Below are 19,773 nucleotides of genomic sequence, written 5' to 3'. Positions count from 1 at the left end.
CAGGTCAAAATTGCTCTCAGCTTAGCCATGTGGGCCAGCACAAAAATCTACCAATTTACCTCCTCTCCACTCCTCTCCTCTTCCCTCTCCTCCACTCCTCTCCTCCTCTCCTCTCTACTCCTCTCCTCCACTCTCTCTCCTCACTTGAGAAAATACCAATGAAACAAGCAGAATAAATCCTGATGACGAATCTTTCCTCGTGTCCTTTGCAGATCAGATACTGTCGGTAAAGGGCGTTGATTTGCTGAAATCACGCTGCGGAATGAACCGGAAGGCGCATCACACGGACGAATTTGAATATGATGACCTCATCCTGCGCCGTGGCCAATCATTCTTCCTGGAAATTGAATTCTCGCGACCTTTCAACCCTGACATGGACACGGTGCAATTGGAGCTGCAGATCGGTGAGTGGCCATCTTTATATTAGGAGGGACAGCTATTGTATTGCAGGTGAATTGAATTAACACTGAAGACGCTGAGAAAGACTTCTAGTGGAAACGTTTGCCATTGAATTGACACTGAAGACACTGAGAAAGACTTCTAGTGGAAACGTTTGCCATTGAATTGACACTGAAGACACTGAGAAAGACTTCTAGTGGAAACGTTTGCCATTGAATTGACACTGAAGACACTGAGAAAGACTTCTAGTGGAAACGTTTGCCATTGAATTGACACTGAAGACACTGAGAAAGACTTCTAGTGGAAACGTATGTGTGTGTGTATATATATATATATATATATTTTTTTTTTTCAGGTCCTCTGCCACAGGTGTCAAAGGGCACCCACGTCATCATACCATTGGTCGGGGAGCTGGAAGACAACCAATGGGAAGCCAAGATTGTGCAGAGGGATGGGACTAGGGTGAAACTGTCTGTCAGGTCTCCAGCAACAGCCGTGATTGGCCGATACAAGTTTACAGTGACCACTCACAGCCCGGGGGGAGACTTCAAGATGGAACACGACCCCAAGAACGACATCACCTTCCTGTTCAACCCCTGGTGTGAACGTGAGTGTTGCCCCCCCCCGTAACGAGGGTCGGGTTTGTTTGGGAAGATTGGTTCCTACCTGAAAGAAATCTGAGCAATTGTTATTGAAAGAAAGGAAAGATTTTGATGTATGTTATATATGTAATTGTATTTATTTCTTTATTATTATTTTTGTTTTCTTATTTATAAAATTCAGATTCCAGGATTTATTTATTTATTTGTTTATTTTAGCTGGGGATAAGAATGCGTTTCTGAATGTTTAGCTGAGAGACTTTGATTCAAGTCTGAAAGCCGTGGTGCGGGGTCGCTGAGCTGTGTGGGTGACTGTGTTGGTGGCTCCTGGTTCACAGGTGATGATGTGTTCATGAAGGATGAAGAACTCCTGAAGGAATATATTCTGAACGAAACGGGGAAAATTTACTATGGCACCGAAAAGCAGATCACAGCTCGAACCTGGAACTTTGGACAGGTCTGTCTCTCAGTATTGCAGTATGTGTGTGTATATGTGTGTGTGTATATATACTATATATATATATATATATATATATATATATATATATATATATATATATATATATATATACTATATATATTATCTCCTCTCTCTCTCTCTCTCTCTCTCTCAGTTTGATGCTGGTATTCTGGACGCTTGCCTGTTTGTTCTGGATCGCAGTCGGATGCCTCATTCCGGAAGGGGGAATCCAGTCAATCTAGTCCGAGTCATCTCTGCCTTGGTAACGATATTTCTTAAAACGTTTATACTTTTTATCATTGGGAGCTGCAGTTCCACGCTTTGCCTATTCGGAGTGAGGGGGCGCTGTCTCTCTTATTTTATTATTAGTCGTAGCTGTGGTACTTGCAGTGTTATTGCTGCTATTATATTTTTCTATATCTGAGCTGCAGTTCCACGCTTTGCCTATTCGGAGTGAGGGGGCGCTGTCTCTCTTATTTTATTATTAGTCGTAGCTGTGGTACTTGCAGTGTTATTGCTGCTATTATATTTTTCTATATCTGAGCTGCAGTTCCTTGTAGTCCCAGCAGGCTCTCTTACTCATTGTAATATAGTTATTAGTGTGATTATTACCCCTCCCCCTCTCTGTCTTATAATTAGTGTTCTGAGCGGCAGTTCCACGTTGTGCCTGTACAGAGTGGGGGGGCGCTGTCTCTCACGTCCTCTATTTGGATTTGGCATTGTAGTTATATTGCTTTAATGATTGTGGTTGTGACCCCCTCCCTCTCTCCCAGGTGAACTCGGTGGATGACAGGGGGGTTGTCGTTGGGTGCTGGTCAGGTGATTACTCCCAGGGGACGGCTCCCACAGCCTGGTCTGGCAGCGTGGATATCCTGACCAAGTACCATCGCAGCGGGGGCGAGCCAGTGGCTTTCGGACAATGCTGGGTGTTCTCAGGGGTCACAACCACAGGTCAGTCCGTGTCTGTGTATGTGTGTGTGTCTCTGTCTGTCTGTTTGTGCATTTCTCACAGTGTGCGCTCTCTCTCTCCAGTGCTGCGTTGTTTAGGAATCCCCGCGCGCAGCGTCACCAACTTCTCTTCGGCGCATGACACCGACGTCTCTCTCACCACGGACCTGCACTTCGACGAGAACATGCGCCCCCTGACTCACCTGAACCAGGACTCTGTGTGGTCAGTACCGCGGGCCTGCTCATAGCTTGCTTGCTGCTGTTCCTCGAATGTGAACAGCTACACCGAGTACCCTATACCCTATGCTCACTTCCCTGCACCATATACCCTGTGCCGTACGCCCTACACCCTAGACCAGGGGTCCCCAACCCTGGTCCGGGAGACCTGCTGGGGGTTCTGGTTTCAACCTAGCTCTCAGTGACTGAACTGCACCAATTATTGGCTTAATTAGTGAAGATTAACAGGTGTTGCAGCTGTTTAGCCTCTGATGATGTAAAGACACCTATAAAACCTGCAGGTTTGGGGCTCTCCAGAACCAGGGTGGAAACCCCAATACCCTACCCCCTTATGCATACCCTGTCTCCTATTCCCTACACAATATACCCTACCCTCATATCTCCAATCCCCTGTACTGACTCGGGATTGAGGCTGGCATTCAGTCTGGAAGAGCTGTTTATTGGGTCTGATTTTCACGCAGGAACTACCACGTGTGGAACGACTGCTGGATGGCGCGGCCGGACCTGCCCCCGGGGCTGGGGGGGTGGCAGGCAGTGGACGCCACGCCCCAGCAGACCAGCCAGGGCATCGCTTGCTGTGGCCCCGCCTCCGTCCAGGCGATCTGCAACGGATTGGTCTACCTGAACCACGACACTCGCTTCATATTCGCAGAGGTGACGAGGCAATATTACTGAATTACTTCATCTCTATAAAGCAACCAGGTAGAGCAACAAAGAAGACATTTAAATTTGGTAAATACCAGTGACAATGTATTTGCTTCCTTCTACAATAGCCAGCAGCAGGGCGATACAGTAATTGAATGCTCTCTATTTGACATTGTTTCAACAATACTTGTTAGATAAACTAAACCAAACATCACTGTGCAATATAGCAGAATAGGCTGGCATTTTAACTATAGCAAAAAACACTATAGCAATATACCATTCTGAGAAAGAAGACGGAGATTTTAAACAATCTTTAACTACTTAAATAGTATTTCAATAGACCCAATGAGACAAATAGGTATATCTTGAAACTATGCTATTAAGAGTAGCAGCAGAATTAATACAGTGAACATCACACAGCGCTAAAACAAACAAATACAAAAATAAACCATACAGTTCTGTAAAGCACTTGGGAAAATAACGTGAACACCCCCCCCCCCAACAAGGACAAAATAAATTTATTGACAGGTCAGGCGGGCCTCCTCACAAACCCCCCCCCCCCCCCCACCCCCCCAAAAGAGAAAAGTAATCTGTTAAAGGAAAAAAAAACATTCCAAAGTATCGAAAGAAACAAATAACGAACTGAGTCACAACTGGTAAAGAAAGCAGCAAAATAAAACAAAAACAAAACTGGAGTCAGCAAAGCTGCATTCGTGTCTCAAGTCAAATCAAATTGAATTCGACAGAAAAGGAAATGAGTTTGATGAATAAATTAGACCCGGAAACTAAAACACAGACTAACAAAAATCAAGCTGTAGAAATAAACGGGTAAACCATAGTCCTGAAAGACAGAACGCAAAGTTCCCGGTATCACAGGAGTACAAAGGAAAGTCGGCTCTCCTGACTGTATCTTCTCCGTCCTTTCAAACTGCCCGACGCTAAGCAAAACCCAAATCGCTGCCGAACTAAGGAAAGTCGGAAAGGACCTGCGCAAAACGCGTTCGGAAAGGACAGAGGGAATCAAAACAGCAAGGCGAAAAACACAAATCAGACGGATTCCTTTTATGTATATAATGTTAACACACCAACAAAGGCGTTATTTTTACTAGTTTCTTTATTATTAGAACAGGATCGAATATATGAATCGAGCCTGGCCAAGCGTACCAACACTCAATTGCACACCACACGCTACACCCTGCAGTCTGTAATGGATTCTCTCCTCTCTCAGGTGAACAGTGATAAGATCTACTGGCAGCAGCGGGCGGATGGATCCTTCACTCAGGTGTTCAGTGAGAAGGCGGCGATCGGGAAACATATCAGCACCAAGGCAGCGGGGTCTGAGGAGAGGCAAGATATCACGGACATGTACAAATACCCTGAGGGTGAGGAGAGAGGGGAGAGGAGAGAGGGGGGAGGGGAGAGGAGAGGAGAGAGGGGATTGTACGCCGTTCTGTACATGTTTATGGGACTCCCACCTCCTCTCTCCCCTCTCGTCTCTCCTCTCCCCTCTCCCACATTTTCCGTGCTGTACAGGGTTATGGACTCCACCCTCGCTGGAGGGAGAGGGGGGAGAGAGAGAGGGGGTGGAGAGGGGAGAGGGGAAAGGCAAGACATGTACAAATACCCTGAGGGTGAGGAGAGAGGGGAGAGCAGAGAGAGGAGAGAGGGGGGTGAGAGAGAGGGGGTGGAGAGGGGAGAGGGGAGAGGGGAAAGGCAGGACATGTACAAATACCCTGAGGGTGAGGGGAGAGCAGAGAGGAGATTTATAAATTAAATCGAAAAATTATGTTCATATTTATCTTTTTTTTTTTTCGTTTTTTTAATTATCTCAATGTTAACATTTGTGGCCTCAGCTATGCAACACAGGGTAGTGCAATACAGCGCGGTAATGTCTAGTGTATTATACAGCAAACTATTAAATCTCTCTTTCTCTCTCGTTGCTAGGCAGCAAGGAGGAGCGCATCGCCGTGGAGACGGCCTGTCGCTATGGCAGCAAGCCCAACATTTACTCGAACCAGCAGGCGGGGGACGTCAGCATTGAGGTCAGCACTGACGGGGCGGGGCTTCACGTGGGAGGCTCTGCCTCCATCCTCATCGTCGTGAGCAACAGGAGCCAATCAGGATGCAGTGCCGTGCTGCACGGCCAGATCGCAGTCATGTACTACACTGGGGTTGTCAAGGCAACCATCAAGAGGGACACCATCAACGTCGAACTGATGCCTGGCGAGAGTAAGAATCTCGGGCGCAGCCCTCTGCCATGTTGGCTCCGGCTGCCATAGGGTTTGTCCAGGCTGGTGCACCTGTGGCAGAGCCAAAATGGCGTCAGTTTCACTGTCATTTAAAATTCAACGTGTCTTGGCGTGTGCGTGTGTCTCAGAGCTTCTCGGCGCGAGTCTCGGTGTGTGTGTGTGTGTGTGTGTGTGTGTCTCAGAGTTTCTCTGTGTGAGTCTCAGTGTGTTATTGACATTCTCTGTGTCTTTGCTCCCTCACAGTCAGGACAGTCCAGTGGGTTCTCGCGTATTCAGACTATCAGGACCAGCTGACGGACCAGGCTGCTCTCATGATGACGGTGGCGGGTCGGGTCAGTCAGACTGGGCAGGTTCTGGCCGCTCAGCACGTCTTCAGACTGCAGACTCCGAAGCTTCAGATCCAGGTACCAGCCGGGCCAAGGAATACCGGAGCGATACCAAACAGTGTGATACAGCACCAAATTACAGTTAAATATAAACAGTGTGATACTGCAATAAATTCAGACAAACGTTTCCTCTAGAAGTCTTTCTGAATGTCTTTAATGTGTTGCACAATGCTGCCCCCCAGTGGTAGAGCCAAGATGGCGGCAGTTTCACTTCAGGAAACTGCTCCCCTGCTCACCACCATTTTGTCTGCTGTATTCTTCACTACACAAAGTCGACTTCACGTTGGAGCCAAAATGGCTGCCGTTTTGCTGAAGTTTAATTGGAAAGCAACAACCCTGGGTGTTTAAATCTGCCCGGCAACAAACAATTTAAAAGGAGGTGCAAGAATTAAAAATAAAAAATGAAAGCTGAATACAGCTCAGGCCAAAAAGTTTTGCATCACTTAGAATTTTGTGGAATTCAATAACAGCAGGGAGTTCATTCTATATAGAGGGGGCAATCTTTCATTGGACTCTATGAAGCTGAGGGAGTTCATTCTATATAGAGGGGGTGCAATTCAATATGTTAACAAGGGAACATTATTCAGCAGCTTTCACTGGACTCTATGAAGCTGAGGGAGTTCATTCTATATAGAGGGGGTGGAATTCAATATGTTAACAAGGGAACATTATTCAGCAGGTAATTAAATATGATATTTTTCATACATTCTTAACAAATTACCCTAAAAACTAACACTGGAAAATTATGTAATAAAATGTTGTTTTTCAATGTATTATTACTGATGTAAAAAAATATATATTTTTTAAAATGATCCAAGTCTGTCTGTCTCTTCACTAAAGTAATATCAGTCTCCATGCTAGTGCACAGCGCCATCTAGTGCACAACTAGTGTACTGCCAGCAAAACAAACTTGATCCACACTGGCAGAACACTAGATGGCGCCACCTCTTATAAAGACACAGTGCCTGATCTAGCCTGCGTTGCACAGGTCTATGGCAGCCTTAATGCCATTTAAAAAGCTACCTTCTAATGAAGACAATAATTTATAATATAAAAAGGATAAACACTTTTTTATAATAATATATATATATATATATCTATATATATAGTATATATAATTTACCAAAAGCTGCTTTCGCAACAACAAAACCTGGATGAAATATGAAAAAATTAGACAATTTATTTTTTGTTGTAAAATAATTGTATCCATCTTCTCCAATGGTATATTATGGGATGTTCTTTTGTTGTTTTGTTTGTTTTTTCAGAACCTGAAAAGAAAAAAGTAAAAAAAACACTTCTTAAAAACCTAAAAATAAAAAACCCAGACAAACAGTTTACAAATAAAAAATTCAGAAATGACAAATGTTTCGACAACAGGTCTTTCTCAAAGTCTTCAAAACGTTCCTCGCGTACAATTTCCTACCCTTTCACAATAACACCTCTCTTATTCTCCACTTAAATCTTTGTTTACCAACTCTTCAATAGCGGCCTGTCAATGCATGTCACCCAGACTGAAACCCAGGGTCGAGAGGCAAGTGAATTCAATCCCAAGTCTACAGCTCTCCAAACTAGAATTTCAGCGCCATTCACAAATACTGTACCTGTGAAGTGGGCGTGGCTAGGCAGGGGTCTCAGCCAATGAAATTGATGACCACCAGATGCAGGACTGTGTGAGCGAATAGGAAGTCGGCAAACGCCCGTTCCGGGGAGATGCCCAGGAACTCGCCCTTGTTGTTGGGGTTTACCTGGATGCGAAGACACACTGAGAGACAGAGGAAGAGAGAAGGGAGAGAGTGGGGAGAGAGACAGAGGAAGAGAGAGAGGAGAGGGGGGGGAGAGAGACAGAGGAAGAGAGAAGGGAGAGAGTGGGGAGAGAGACAGAGGAAGAGAGAAGGGAGAGAGTGGGGAGAGAGACAGAGGAAGAGAGAAGGGAGAGAGTGGGGAGAGAGACAGGAAGAGAGAAGGGAGAGAGGGGAGAGAGACCCCTCACGCTCCCCCCACTCTCTCCGCCTCTCGCTGCTCCTCTACTCTGTCCCTGCTCCTTCCCTCGCTCCCCCTCGCTCTTCTTGCTCTCTTCCCTCTATTTGGCTCTCTCCCCTCTCTCTCACCCCTCCTCTCTCTTTCTCCCTTCGTCTTCCCCTCTCTCGGACCCCTCGAGAGAGATCTCCCCCCAACGCTCAGAGCCTACTCCCTCACTCTCTCTCTCTCCTCTCTTCCTTCTCTGTCCCTATCCTCACCCCCGGAAGAGACTCTCTCTCCTCTTCCCCCTGTCTTTCCTCTCTCCCTCTCTCACCCCTCGCCTGTGTCCTTCTCCTCTCCTACCCCCCTCTCCACCCCTCACCCCTCTCTCTTTCTCCTTTTCTCTCGCTTCTCTCCCTCACACTCTCATCTGAGGGAGGGAGAGAGGGAGAGAGTGGGGAGAGAGAAACAGGAAGAGAGAAGAGAGAAAGAGGAAGAGAGAAGGAGAGAGGGGGAGAGAGGAAGGGGGAGAGAGAGGAAGAAAGGAGAGACAGGAAGAGCAAGGGGGAGTGGGGGGAGAGACATGGAGAGAAGAGAGAGGAGGAGCGAGAGAGGGGGGGAGAGAATTTCAAGTTAGCTACAATAACATTTTATGTTGAAATCTGCAACTTGTTTATCAGCTGAAAACAAACAACAAGATCTAACTAAGCATCGGTTCAATGAAGGGTCTTGTTCAATAATCAAGCTCTCCACGGCAATGAAAACCAGCTGACACAGCGCCCCCTGCAGGACCGGGATGGGAAACACTGGTCTAACTGAAAATATTAAATACCTCTTCCATTGTCTATAGATACTGCCCGGCCACTTTATTAAGCTACCAGACTGGATAACAATGCAGGTTATCAACACAGGGATGGGAATGAGACTCCCGTTGCACAGCAGTGTGATCCAGTCCTGCTTTCACTAGGAGTTTAATAATCAGACTCCCGCTGCACAGCAGTGTGATCCAGTCCTGCTTTCACTAGGAGTTTAATAATCAGACTCCCGCTGCACAGCAGTGTGATCCAGTCCTGCTTTCACTAGGAGTTTAATAATCAGACTCCCGCTGCACAGCAGTGTGATCCAGTCCTGCTTTCACTAGGAGTTTAATAATCAGACTCCCGCTGCACAGCAGTGTGATCCAGTCCTGCTTTCACTAGGAGTTTAATAATCAGACTCCCGCTGCACAGCAGTGTGATCCAGTCCTGCTTTCACTAGGAGTTTAATAATCAGACAAGCCAGATGGAAAAAAAATAAACACTTATTTATCTATTACCTCCAAGGATGAAGCATCCGACACACGATATGAAGCCGGAGAGGAACGAGTTGAACGGGAAGGTGCCGACCAGGAGGCAGTACAAGAACTGCATCGCCCCGGTGAGCAAAATATACAGCAAGTAAGCGTCGACCAGCTTCAGCTTATTCGGCGTGGAGGTGGAGTATTCATTCAAGAACCGGGAGATCACAGAAAGCACCGAGCTCGACATCTTTTCTGCGGTTCGTCGCGGTTTCTGGTTGCAGGGGGAGGGCAGGGATTTGCAATCGCTCGGAGAAACCCGGACTCAGCACGGAAGATATACGTGGCCCCAAAAACACAGGAAGCTGGTGTCGCGCTCAAATCGTTCCCGACGCCTCTCGCGTAAAAGTGTTGAACTGATTGGGTATATATATATATATATATATATATATATATATATATATATATATATTATATCATATATATATCTAAAGTTTTTCATTTTCTTCTTCTTCTTCTTCTTCTTCTTCTTCTTCTTCACACACAGTACAAATTGTTTGACTGATTATATAATATATATATATATATAGATAATATATATATAATATATATATATATATAGATATATATAATATATATATCCCCAACTATATTATTCATATTTAGTATCCACCAACTTATTTTTAAAAAAAAGTAATAAACTTGAACTTTTGACTTTTCATACGATGTAAATTAGTAGCTTGTGAAAAATATACAATACAATTGTTAGTTCTTCAGCCGTGTTTATTACAGAGAACTACACACCCATCCCTCAACACTTCTCCATGCTTTACCAGACCTCTCTGTGCTTTACAATGTTTCTCTATACTTTACCAGACCTCTCTGTGCTTTACAATGCTTCCCTATGCTTTACCAGACCTCTCTGTGCTTTACAATGCTTCCCTATGCTTTACCAGACCTCTCTGTGCTTTACAATGCTTCCCTATGCTTTACCAGACCTCTCTGTGCTTTACAATGCTTCCCTATGCTTTACCAGACCTCTCTGTGCTTTACAATGCTTCCCTATGCTTTACCAGACCTCTCTGTGCTTTACAATGCTTCCCTATGCTTTACCATACCTCTCTGTGCTTTACAATGCTTCCCTATGCTTTACCAGACCTCTCTGTGCTTTACAATGCTTCCCTATGCTTTACCAGACCTCTCTGTGCTTTACAATGCTTCCCTATGCTTTACCAGACCTCTCTGTGCTTTACAATGCTTCCCTGTGCTTTACCAGACCTCTCTGTGCTTTACAATGCTTCCCTGTGCTTTACCAGACCTCTCTGTGCTTTACAATGCTTCCCTATGCTTTACCAGACCTCTCTGTGCTTTACAATGCTTCCCTATATTTTCACTGTGCTTTATTACATTTTTCTGTGTTTTTACTATCGGGAACCTTTCACAAGGGAAGAAGCAATTCAGTTGTTAGCCATTTTCTAACTAGCTTTATATCTTTACAACTCTAGTCGGCAGACTTTTTATTAGCTGATCGCAGTCACTGTCCAAAGTACGAGCTGTTTCGAAATAACGAAAGCGAAAGAGTTTTCTTATTAACATCGGGAATAAAACCAAGTGCCACGAATCCAGAGATTTGCTTCAATTTTGTATTTTTTTTTTCCGTGTAGCAGAGAATCGGTTAACGGAGGGTTATTTAGAGTGAAGCCGGTCGATAAGGACGATCAGACAGACGGATTGATTAAAAATAAATCCATCTAGTCCCGCGGAAAGGACACCTTGAAAAACAGAAGGCAAGGCGTTTATGGGCGTATTCATTCATTAATTACCTTTATTGAACAAACTTTGTATTTTGTTTTTATATTTTAAAGATGTGTTTTATCATTGTTGTCTAGAGCTCTGGACAAAAGTTTAGCATCAAATTCGGATTTTAGGACTGTGATATCATTAAAAAACAACAACTATGTGAATATAATTTAGAGGGGGTGCAATTCAATATGATAACAAGGGAACATTATTCAGCAGCTTTCACTGGACTCTATGAAGCTGAGTGAGTTCATTCTATATAGAGGGGGTGCAATTCAATATGTTAACAAGGGAACATTATTCAGCAGCTTTCACTGGACTCTATGAAGCTGAGGGAGTTCATTCTATATAGAGGGGGTGCAATTCAATATGTTAACAAGGGAACATTATTCAGCAGCTTTCACTGGACTCTATGAAGCTGAGGGAGTTCATTCTATATAGAGGGGGTGCAATTCAATATGTTAACAAGGGAACATTATTCAGCAGCTTTCACTGGACTCTATGAAGCTGAGGGAGTTCATTCTATATAGAGGGGGTGCAATTCAATATGTTAACAAGGGAACATTATTCAGCAGCTTTCACTGGACTCTATGAAGCTGAGGGAGTTCATTCTATATAGAGGGGGTGCAATTCAATATGTTAACAAGGGAACATTATTCAGCAGCTTTCACTGGACTCTATGAAGCTGAGGGAGTTCATTCTATATAGAGGGGGTGCAATTCAATATGTTAACAAGGGAACATTATTCAGCAGCTTTCACTGGACTCTATGAAGCTGAGGGAGTTCATTCTATATAGAGGGGGTGCAATTCAATATGTTAACAAGGGAACATTATTCAGCAGCTTTCACTGGACTCTATGAAGCTGAGGGAGTTCATTCTATATAGAGGGGGTGCAATTCAATATGTTAACAAGGGAACATTATTCAGCAGCTTTCACTGGACTCTATGAAGCTGAGGGAGTTCATTCTATATAGAGGGGGTGCAATTCAATATGTTAACAAGGGAACATTATTCAGCAGCTTTCACTGGACTCTATGAAGCTGAGGGAGTTCATTCTATATAGAGGGGGTGCAATTCAATATGTTAACAAGGGAACATTATTCAGCAGCTTTCACTGGACTCTATGAAGCTGAGGGAGTTCATTCTGTATAGAGGGGGTGCAATTCATTGAATATTTGACAGGGAGTGCCCAGCGGTAACCGCGGGGGTTTGTTTTACAGGGATGAGAGGACTTTGTGTTTTGCGGAGAGCTGACGGGGTCGTGGTCTGTCTCCTTCTCCTGGTTTACTCTGCACACGCAGGTGAGAGAGAGAGAGGACTGCTGTCTGTTATATTAACACATCTGATGTGTACAGAGGGTGATTCAAACATTGCATTGAAACATCATCATTATTGACCGGGTGCTGCAATATATATTATATATATATAGATATAATAGTAATTGATCAACAAAAAATAGGTTATGATAGTTAGAAAGCATTTGGTACAGTTAATTTAAACTGTGTTTTTTTCTGTATATTAATTCATTCGTTTAAATACATTTCCTGCAGCGATTTTTTTAAAATTACTAAGCCAAAACTCTGCGCTACCTTGGCGAGTCTGAACTAACCTTGTTTCCTGTATCCTCAGATGATTTTAAAGTCGAAGTCCCAGTTGAACCCGTGTCTGCCAGTGTGGGGAGCAGCGTGATTCTTCCCTGTCGCATCTCCAAAGGCGTCAGCGCCGTGGACATGGAGGTGAGGTGGGTGAAAAACAAGAATGAAATCGTGCATGTCTACACAAACAGAGCCGACCTGGAAGGCCGGCAGAGCCCAGAATTCAAAGGCAGAACTCACCTGGATAAAGAACCACTGGGATCCGGGAACATGTCTCTACAGCTGAACGATGTCAGAGTCTCGGATGAAGGAAGCTATCAGTGTTTCGTAGTTGCAAAGAGCTGGTTCGCTGACTCCACCATGAAATTAAAGGTCTTAGGTGAGTTTGAATGGGTTTAACTCTACAACGCCGACCACCCCAACCTCAACCCAACTCCAACACTAAACACAGCCCCAACCTCAACCCAACTCCAACATTAAACCCAACCCCAACCTCAACCCAACTCCAACACTAAACCCAACAACCCCAACCTCAACCCAACTCCAACATTAAACCCAACCCCAACCTCAACCCAACTCCAACACTAAAACCCAACCCCCAACCTCAACCCCAACCAGAACCCCAAACCCAACTCCAACCCCCAACCCCAACCTCAACCCAACTCCAACACTAAACCCAACCCCAACCTCAACCCAACTCCAACACTAAACACAGCCCAACCGCAACCCAACTCCAACATTAAACCCAACCCCAACCTCAACCCAACTCCAACACTAAAACCCAACCCCCAACCCCAACCCAACTCAAACCCAAACCCAACCCCAACCCAACCCCAACCCCAACCCCAACTCCAACACTAAACCCAACCCCAACCTCAACCCAACTCCAACACTAAACCCAACCCCAACCTCAACCCAACTCCAACACTAAACCCAACCCCAACCTCAACCCAACTCCAACACTAAAACCCAACCCCCAACCTCAACCCCAACCAGAACCCCAAACCCAACTCCAACCCCCAACCCCAACCTCAACCCAACTCCAACACTAAACCCAACCCCAACCTCAACCCAACTCCAACACTAAACACAAGCCCAACCTCAACCCAACTCCAACATTAAACCCAACCCCAACCTCAACCCAACTCCAACACTAACTCCAAAACACTAACAAAAAAAACACTAAACCCAAAACCCACCAAAACCGCCAACCTCACCCACACTCCACACTAACACAGCCCACCGCAAACCAACCCAACCCTCCAACATTAAACACAACACTGGGGGTTGCAACCCAACCCCAACCAGAACCCCAAACCCAACTCCAACCCCCAACCCCAACCCCAACCCAAACCCAACACCAAACCCAACCCCAACCCCAACCCAAACCCAAACCCAACCCCAACCCCAACCCAACCTAAAACCCCAACACCAAACCCCAACCCCAACCTCAACCCCAACTCCAACACTAAACCCAACCCCAACCTCAACCCAACTCCAACACTAAACACAGCCCAACCGCAACCCAACTCCAACATTAAACTCAACCCCAACTTCAACCCAACTCCAAAACTAAACACAGCACCAACCTCAACCCAACCTCCAACACTAAACCCAACACTAAACCCAACCCCAACCTCAACCCAACTCCAACACTAAAACCCCAACCCCCAACCTCAACCCCAACCAGAACCCCAAACCCAACTCCAACCCCAAACCCAACCCCAAACCCACAAGTCCAGCCCCCAATCCCAACCCCAAACCCAACTCCAGCCCCCAATCCCAACCCAAACCCAACTCCAGCCCCCAACACCAACCCCAAACTCACCCTCAACCCTCAACCCCAACCTCAACCCACAACCCAAACCCCAACCTTAACCTCACCCCAAACTCCAACCCTCAACACCACCCCCAACTCCAACCCAAACCCCAACCCTAAACCCCAACCCCAACCTCACCCCCAACTCCAACCCAAACCCCAACCCTAACGTCACCCCCAACTCCAACCAAAACCCCAACCCTAACCTCACCCCCAACTCCAACCCCAACCCCAACACCCAAACCCAACCCCAACCCTAACCTCACCCCCAACACCAACCCCAACCCCAACCCAAACCCCAAACCCAACCCCAACCCTAACCCCAACCCCACCCCCAACCCAAACCCCAACCCTAACCTCACCCCCAACTCCAACCCAAACCCCAACCCTAACCCCACCCCCAACTCCAACCCAAACCCCAACCCTAACCTCACCCCCAACTCCAACCCAAACCCCAACCCTAACCTCACCCCCAACTCCAACCCAAACCCTGTTGGGAATGACATGATGTCATGAGTTCATTTACAAGCGTGTTTAAATTCTGCCGGCAGCGCTCGGGAGCTCCCCGCGCTTCACTGTGGTTGGCTGGCAGGACAGTTCCATCACTCTGCAGTGTGACTCGGAGGGCTGGTTTCCTAAGCCGGAGCTGCAGTGGAGGAATGTGAAGGGTGCTGATTTAACAGGGAGGGCTGTTCTCACTGAGAAGCCAGGAGCAGACGGGCTCTTCACTCTCCAGAGCGCTCTGCAGATATCGGAACAGGAGGCCGACGGGATCATCTGTCTTATCAGACACGGGGAGGAGAAGAGAGTCCTACAGACTCGAATCCACATCGACGGTCAGTCAAACCTGAGCACATTCTTACCTGACTAGCTAACTGATGTATAGCTGTATTCTACAACCGCACCTAACTATAACTATGCACTGTATCTTCATTTAACTCTTATGGGTGTCCGTACTCACATTTTTTTGTAGTTGCTCTTATTTCAAATCGTTCTCATCCATTTATCGTACTTACTACCTGCTCTTAATGGACTTTAAGCAAATATTTTGAACTGCTCTTAGTTGAAATCGCTCTCAAACGTCATTATTTTCTGTATATTTGTTTTTCTTATTTCTGTTTGTATTTGTTAGGATTTATTTAATGTATTTTATAACTGCTCTTGATCTGGAATGTGATATTTTGTAACAGCTGTAAGTCGGCCTGGATAAGGGAGTCTGCTAAAAATAAATAAATAAATAAATAAATCTAATTTTTGCGACCCAAAACGTACTCCGTTCTTGGTTCAAGCTGTACAGAGCTAAATATAGAAGGCTTTGTGATCCCACTGGTTAAAGAAAAGGGATTTTAACCAAGCGGTTCAAATCCTAGTCTCTGTGTGTGACCCTGAGCGAGTCGCTTCACCTCCTTGTGCTGCGTCTTTGGGGTGAGGGGTTGCTATAAGGGACTCTGCAGCTGATCATAGCTCACACACCCCTAGTCTCTGCGAGTCGCCATGTATAAAAGCGTCTGCTAATAAACAAATAAACAAATAATAATAATAATAATAATAACAATAATAATAATAACAATAATAATCTTGTGTCCTGTTTCTCTGCAGGTGAATTCTTCACGCTGGTCGCCCCCTGGTGGAAGGGCTTGTCAGTGTTTTTAATAGTTTGTGTAACAGCTTTCGTAGTCCTCGTCGTTGTGGGCGTGTACAACTACAAGAACCTCAAAGGTATGGATCGTGATTGGAGCAGGTATCGCCTGACTCGCTGTGCTTGATGCAAAACCAATGGCCATATTAGAGGCCCGTTTTGAAATCTTTTTTTTTTAAGCCACTTTTTGGACCTGATAAAAGAAACAAGGACCAGGGGTCACAATTAGATGAGATAAAGGGGCATTCAGAACAGAAAAGAGGAGGCGCTTTTTTACACAGAGAATCCTGAGGGTCTGGAATCAACTCCCCAGTAGGTGATTCACAACTACACTCCCCCTGTTGAAGCTGACACCCTGGGATCCTTCAAGAAGCTGCTTGATGAGATTCTGGGATCAATAAGCTACTAACAACCAAACGAGCAAGATGGGCCGAATGACCTCCTCTCGTTTGTAAACTTTCTTATGTTCTTACAGCTACAGCCAAAAGTTTTGCATCTCCTAGAATTTAGAGGGGTTTAAGTCGTTGGTTTTGCAAGATTTTAACATGAGCTCCAGAACGATTTACTCCACAGCATTGATGTGACTTATGAGTTATTTAACTCTTAATTCTTGTAAAAAAATTCACAAAGCACTTTTTAAACATTGAAGCGATTGGGTATAAATTCTGATTTTTTTTTTTTTTTTAATTATTTTAGATTCTCAGGCAATGGCTGAACAGAGTCACGAAGCAGGTAAACATTTAGTGAGGGGAAAAAAAATTGAATATTTCTGCAGGGTTTTTGAATTCAAACACTAAACTGATAAAAAAAACTATATTTCTTTCAGAGTGTGATGATCTTCGTAAAGAATTAAGTAAGATTTTAAATTTGTATCTCGTTTAATAGACTTTTAATAAGATATATTATGTAAATGAATTGGGGGGGGGGCGTGGCAGATTTAAACCGCTAAATTGTGAGATATGAACTAATATTAAAAATAATAATTGAGAAAGACTGCAAGTCAGAGTTATAGAATTGCATGCCTTTGTTTTAGGGTAAGATAATAGACCACTGATCCACCAAACTAGTCAGATTGAAAGGACTGTTATTGATTGATATTGAAACTCTTCGATTTTTTTTCTCAACAGAATCTCACGGATTTGTCCTCAAATCAGGTAAACTTGACTTTCGTAGTTTCATCACATTTTTTTTACCTGTGCAGAACTGCCTGTAGTATCACAAGATCCTCTCAACAGACAGACAGGAGAAGAAGCAGACGCTTTCAGTAGCTCTCTCTCTCACACGCACACGCATTACACAGAGGAAGGTGTCTGTAGAAACCCTTGACCAGGCTGCTTACTATCTATGAGTATTTGACGTTCTGCAGGCATCATTTGAAATATCTCTTCTGTTTTTTTCTTCTAGAATGGGAGGCGATTCAAAGAGAATCAGGTAAGATCTTGAGCCAGGTTTTTCTTGGGAGGTGTTGCTGTCTGTTACACTGTTAACCCTCCTATTGTGTTCAGAATTTAGGTGCATCTGTTATGTTTTGGGTCATATTGACCCGATGCAATTTCAAACCAATTTAAACAGCCTTGCATTGATTAACTGTTTTTATTTGCAAAGGTTGGACTCTTTTCTGCTCTTTTAGTCCAGGAGCTGTGATAAAACTGACTGCCAGCCTGGGAGCTCCTCATTCTGGAGTGTCTTTACCAGTGAGATGCTGTTGCAATGCTGACAGAGAAAATGAGGCTCTGCCTTGTAGATTTATATATTGTTTGTTTTGTTTATGAATATCTCCAGACAGGTGCATCCATTTCCAGAGATAACAACAGAGATATTAATAAAATAACAAATTGAAGAAGTTTTTTATTCCTGCACACAAATCTGCATAGATAAAGACCAGGGGGGTCACAGTGACCCCAAACATCTTATTTGTACACAAGACCTGTTCTAAAAAAGATAAACATCTCAAAGGTTCTGTTTCCTGTGTATAAGTTCACGACCCCCAAATTAGGAAATGTCCAAATATTATACAGAAAATGAAAAGAAAAATAGTATTTAAGCTGATTGCAAACTAGAGTCGGGTCAAATAGACCGGAAACCTAATAGGAGGGTTAAGACCGTCCTGTAAAAGTTAAGAAGGCTCCTCTACGGGGAATAAATGTTTCAATTTCCAGCTGTGTTGGATATTTGGACAGATTTACCCCAGCTGGTCTGTCGAAGGAAAATGGTCAAATAATCTCAAATGTAATATTACTAAATTTAAATCTCAGGATGAATTAACCAAGACTTCTTAAAAAAAAAAACCTTTTGTTTTCTTCTCCTCTCCAGTGGCTGTGACTCTGGATCCTGATACAGCACACTGTCGTCTCACTGTGTCTGAAGATGGGAAACGAGTGAGAAATGACTTCAATGACAAGACTCTCCCCAACCCTGAACGGAGATTTGATCACCATTGCATTGTGCTGGGCAGGGAGGGGTTCACCTCAGGGAGAAACTACTGGGAGGTGGAGGTGGGGAAGAGGGATAACTGGAAACTGGGTGTGGCCAGCGAGTCTGCCAAGAGGAAAGGACATGTTGATCTGAGTCCCAAGGAAGGTTACTGGGTGCTCCAGTTACTCAATGGACGTGATCTCAATGCCTTGACCGACCCCGATACCCCTCTCGAGCTGCTGCCCCCCATGAAGGTCGGGGTGCATCTGGATTATGAAGAGGGCAAGCTCTCTTTTTACAGGGTGGAGGATCATTTTGTTATTTACACCTTCCTGGGGAAATTCTCAGGGAAACTCTTCCCTTTATTTAATCCAGGAGAGGAAGGGTACGAACTTGTGATCCTGAACAAACAAGATCAATCAGATCATTCCGTTTCATCGAAGGCAGAGCCTCCCCACACCCCTGTGTAACTGTTCTCTTGTACCAGTTGCTTTGCAAGGGAATTGAAAATCCTAGGACCCTCCCAGTTTTAACTGATGCCATTTTAAAGGAAAGGACACTGTCCTGTCTTTTCATTTCAGTACAGATGTCGTCCCACGGCAGTGAAGAGGTTCAACTAAATTGGGAAAACTCTCCCTTTAAAGTTGGCACCACACCAAAAATTATTTTTTAAAAGTTTTAACAAAATCTCCTTGAATCAACTCCAAAGGATCTCTGTTTTATATCGTTGATTATTTTATATCATAACTTAACCCTTAGCAGTCCGTTTATTAATTCGGTGCTTGCCAGGCTCATCGGGTCCAATTTATTTTCACACGCGCTGTTTAAAAAAAAAATTTCACAGTAAAACAGGTTTAAAAGGCACTGAATCGCAACAGGACACTCAGCACTGCATCTCCAGCCCCACCCCTCGCTCGCTGTATTTATCACATACCTCTTTATAGACGCGCACACTGATAAATCCTCTCCTGATCACTCGTTGAAAGGTTTTCTAGGCTTTTTTCCAGAGAAAAAACGACTAGAGACCCGCGCTTGACGTCTTTTTTGATGATATCGGACTGGAAAGGGAAGATTGTAATGCCAGACCTGGTCCGACACAGGACCTCAAAGGGTTAATAGGCTGTGGCCTCATCTCCTATAGTTATGAGAAAGAAAATAGAATAGCTTTTTATGTATAATTTTTTTTTTGTATTTCTTTCAAAATATGTCAATATCTGTTTTCTAAATGTCTAACAATAATTGGTTATTAAATACTGTTCCAGACGGTTAACTTGGGGATCTATATATCTCAATGTTTTTTTTTAATTTATTTTAAATAGCTGTCTTTTATTGAGAGCTGTTAGTTT

The 19,773-nt window shown here is 44.4% G+C and overlaps 3 protein-coding genes across 5 annotated transcripts in view; 2 read left to right on the top strand and 1 right to left on the bottom strand.

Annotated features, from left to right (window-relative positions):
* Window positions 1–6,084, top strand: part of LOC121306738 (protein-glutamine gamma-glutamyltransferase K-like) — an 8,212-nt gene extending 2,128 nt beyond the window's left edge. For all 3 annotated transcript variants that reach the window (XM_041238642.1, XM_041238643.1, XM_041238644.1), the window contains 10 exons: window positions 213–404; window positions 755–1,006; window positions 1,337–1,455; window positions 1,613–1,720; window positions 2,232–2,409; window positions 2,491–2,629; window positions 3,105–3,297; window positions 4,517–4,670; window positions 5,233–5,517; window positions 5,781–6,084. In XM_041238642.1, the coding sequence (XP_041094576.1) occupies window positions 213–404; window positions 755–1,006; window positions 1,337–1,455; window positions 1,613–1,720; window positions 2,232–2,409; window positions 2,491–2,629; window positions 3,105–3,297; window positions 4,517–4,670; window positions 5,233–5,517; window positions 5,781–6,058 (1,898 nt within the window). In that variant the 3' untranslated portion in view covers window positions 6,059–6,084. The remainder of the gene's footprint in view (window positions 1–212; window positions 405–754; window positions 1,007–1,336; window positions 1,456–1,612; window positions 1,721–2,231; window positions 2,410–2,490; window positions 2,630–3,104; window positions 3,298–4,516; window positions 4,671–5,232; window positions 5,518–5,780) is intronic.
* Window positions 6,085–7,083: 999 nt separating this feature from the next.
* Window positions 7,084–9,522, bottom strand: LOC121306867 (dolichyl-diphosphooligosaccharide--protein glycosyltransferase subunit DAD1). Its single transcript, XM_041238844.1, has 3 exons — window positions 9,198–9,522; window positions 7,525–7,685; window positions 7,084–7,191 (listed from the first exon to the last, which is right to left on the bottom strand). Exons 1-2 carry the CDS (start codon window positions 9,406–9,408, stop codon window positions 7,555–7,557), a joined length of 342 nt encoding a protein of 113 aa, XP_041094778.1. The 5' UTR covers window positions 9,409–9,522; the 3' UTR covers window positions 7,084–7,191; window positions 7,525–7,554.
* Window positions 9,523–10,588: 1,066 nt separating this feature from the next.
* LOC121306742 (butyrophilin subfamily 1 member A1-like) lies at window positions 10,589–19,080 on the top strand. The gene is made up of 10 exons (XM_041238647.1): window positions 10,589–10,945; window positions 12,180–12,260; window positions 12,589–12,933; window positions 14,925–15,209; window positions 15,973–16,092; window positions 16,709–16,744; window positions 16,839–16,865; window positions 17,140–17,166; window positions 17,417–17,443; window positions 18,326–19,080. Exons 2-10 carry the CDS (start codon window positions 12,182–12,184, stop codon window positions 18,895–18,897), a joined length of 1,518 nt encoding a protein of 505 aa, XP_041094581.1. The 5' UTR covers window positions 10,589–10,945; window positions 12,180–12,181; the 3' UTR covers window positions 18,898–19,080.
* The last annotated feature ends 693 nt before the right edge of the window (window positions 19,081–19,773 follow it).

Source organism: Polyodon spathula, chromosome 50 (assembly GCF_017654505.1).
Source record: "Polyodon spathula isolate WHYD16114869_AA chromosome 50, ASM1765450v1, whole genome shotgun sequence".
In the NCBI taxonomy this organism is placed as follows: Eukaryota; Metazoa; Chordata; class Actinopteri; order Acipenseriformes; family Polyodontidae; genus Polyodon; species Polyodon spathula.
This window is presented reverse-complemented; position numbering and strand designations above follow the sequence as displayed.

What these genes read in the sequence shown, in the direction of transcription:
- LOC121306742 (XM_041238647.1), top strand. Translation starts at nt 12,182, where the DNA reads ATGAGAGGACTTTGTGTTTTGCGGAGAGCTGACGGGGTCGTGGTCTGT. An exon ending in GACTCGAATCCACATCGACG is followed by an intron (nt 15,210 to 15,972) that starts GTCAGTCAAACC and finishes GTTTCTCTGCAG; the next exon opens with GTGAATTCTTCACGCTGGTC. An exon ending in CGGATTTGTCCTCAAATCAG is followed by an intron (nt 17,167 to 17,416) that starts GTAAACTTGACT and finishes TTTTTCTTCTAG; the next exon opens with AATGGGAGGCGATTCAAAGA.
- LOC121306867 (XM_041238844.1), bottom strand. Translation starts at nt 9,408, where the DNA reads ATGTCGAGCTCGGTGCTTTCTGTGATCTCCCGGTTCTTGAATGAATAC. An exon ending in CGGATGCTTCATCCTTGGAG is followed by an intron (nt 7,686 to 9,197) that starts GTAATAGATAAA and finishes TCTGTCTCTCAG; the next exon opens with TGTGTCTTCGCATCCAGGTA.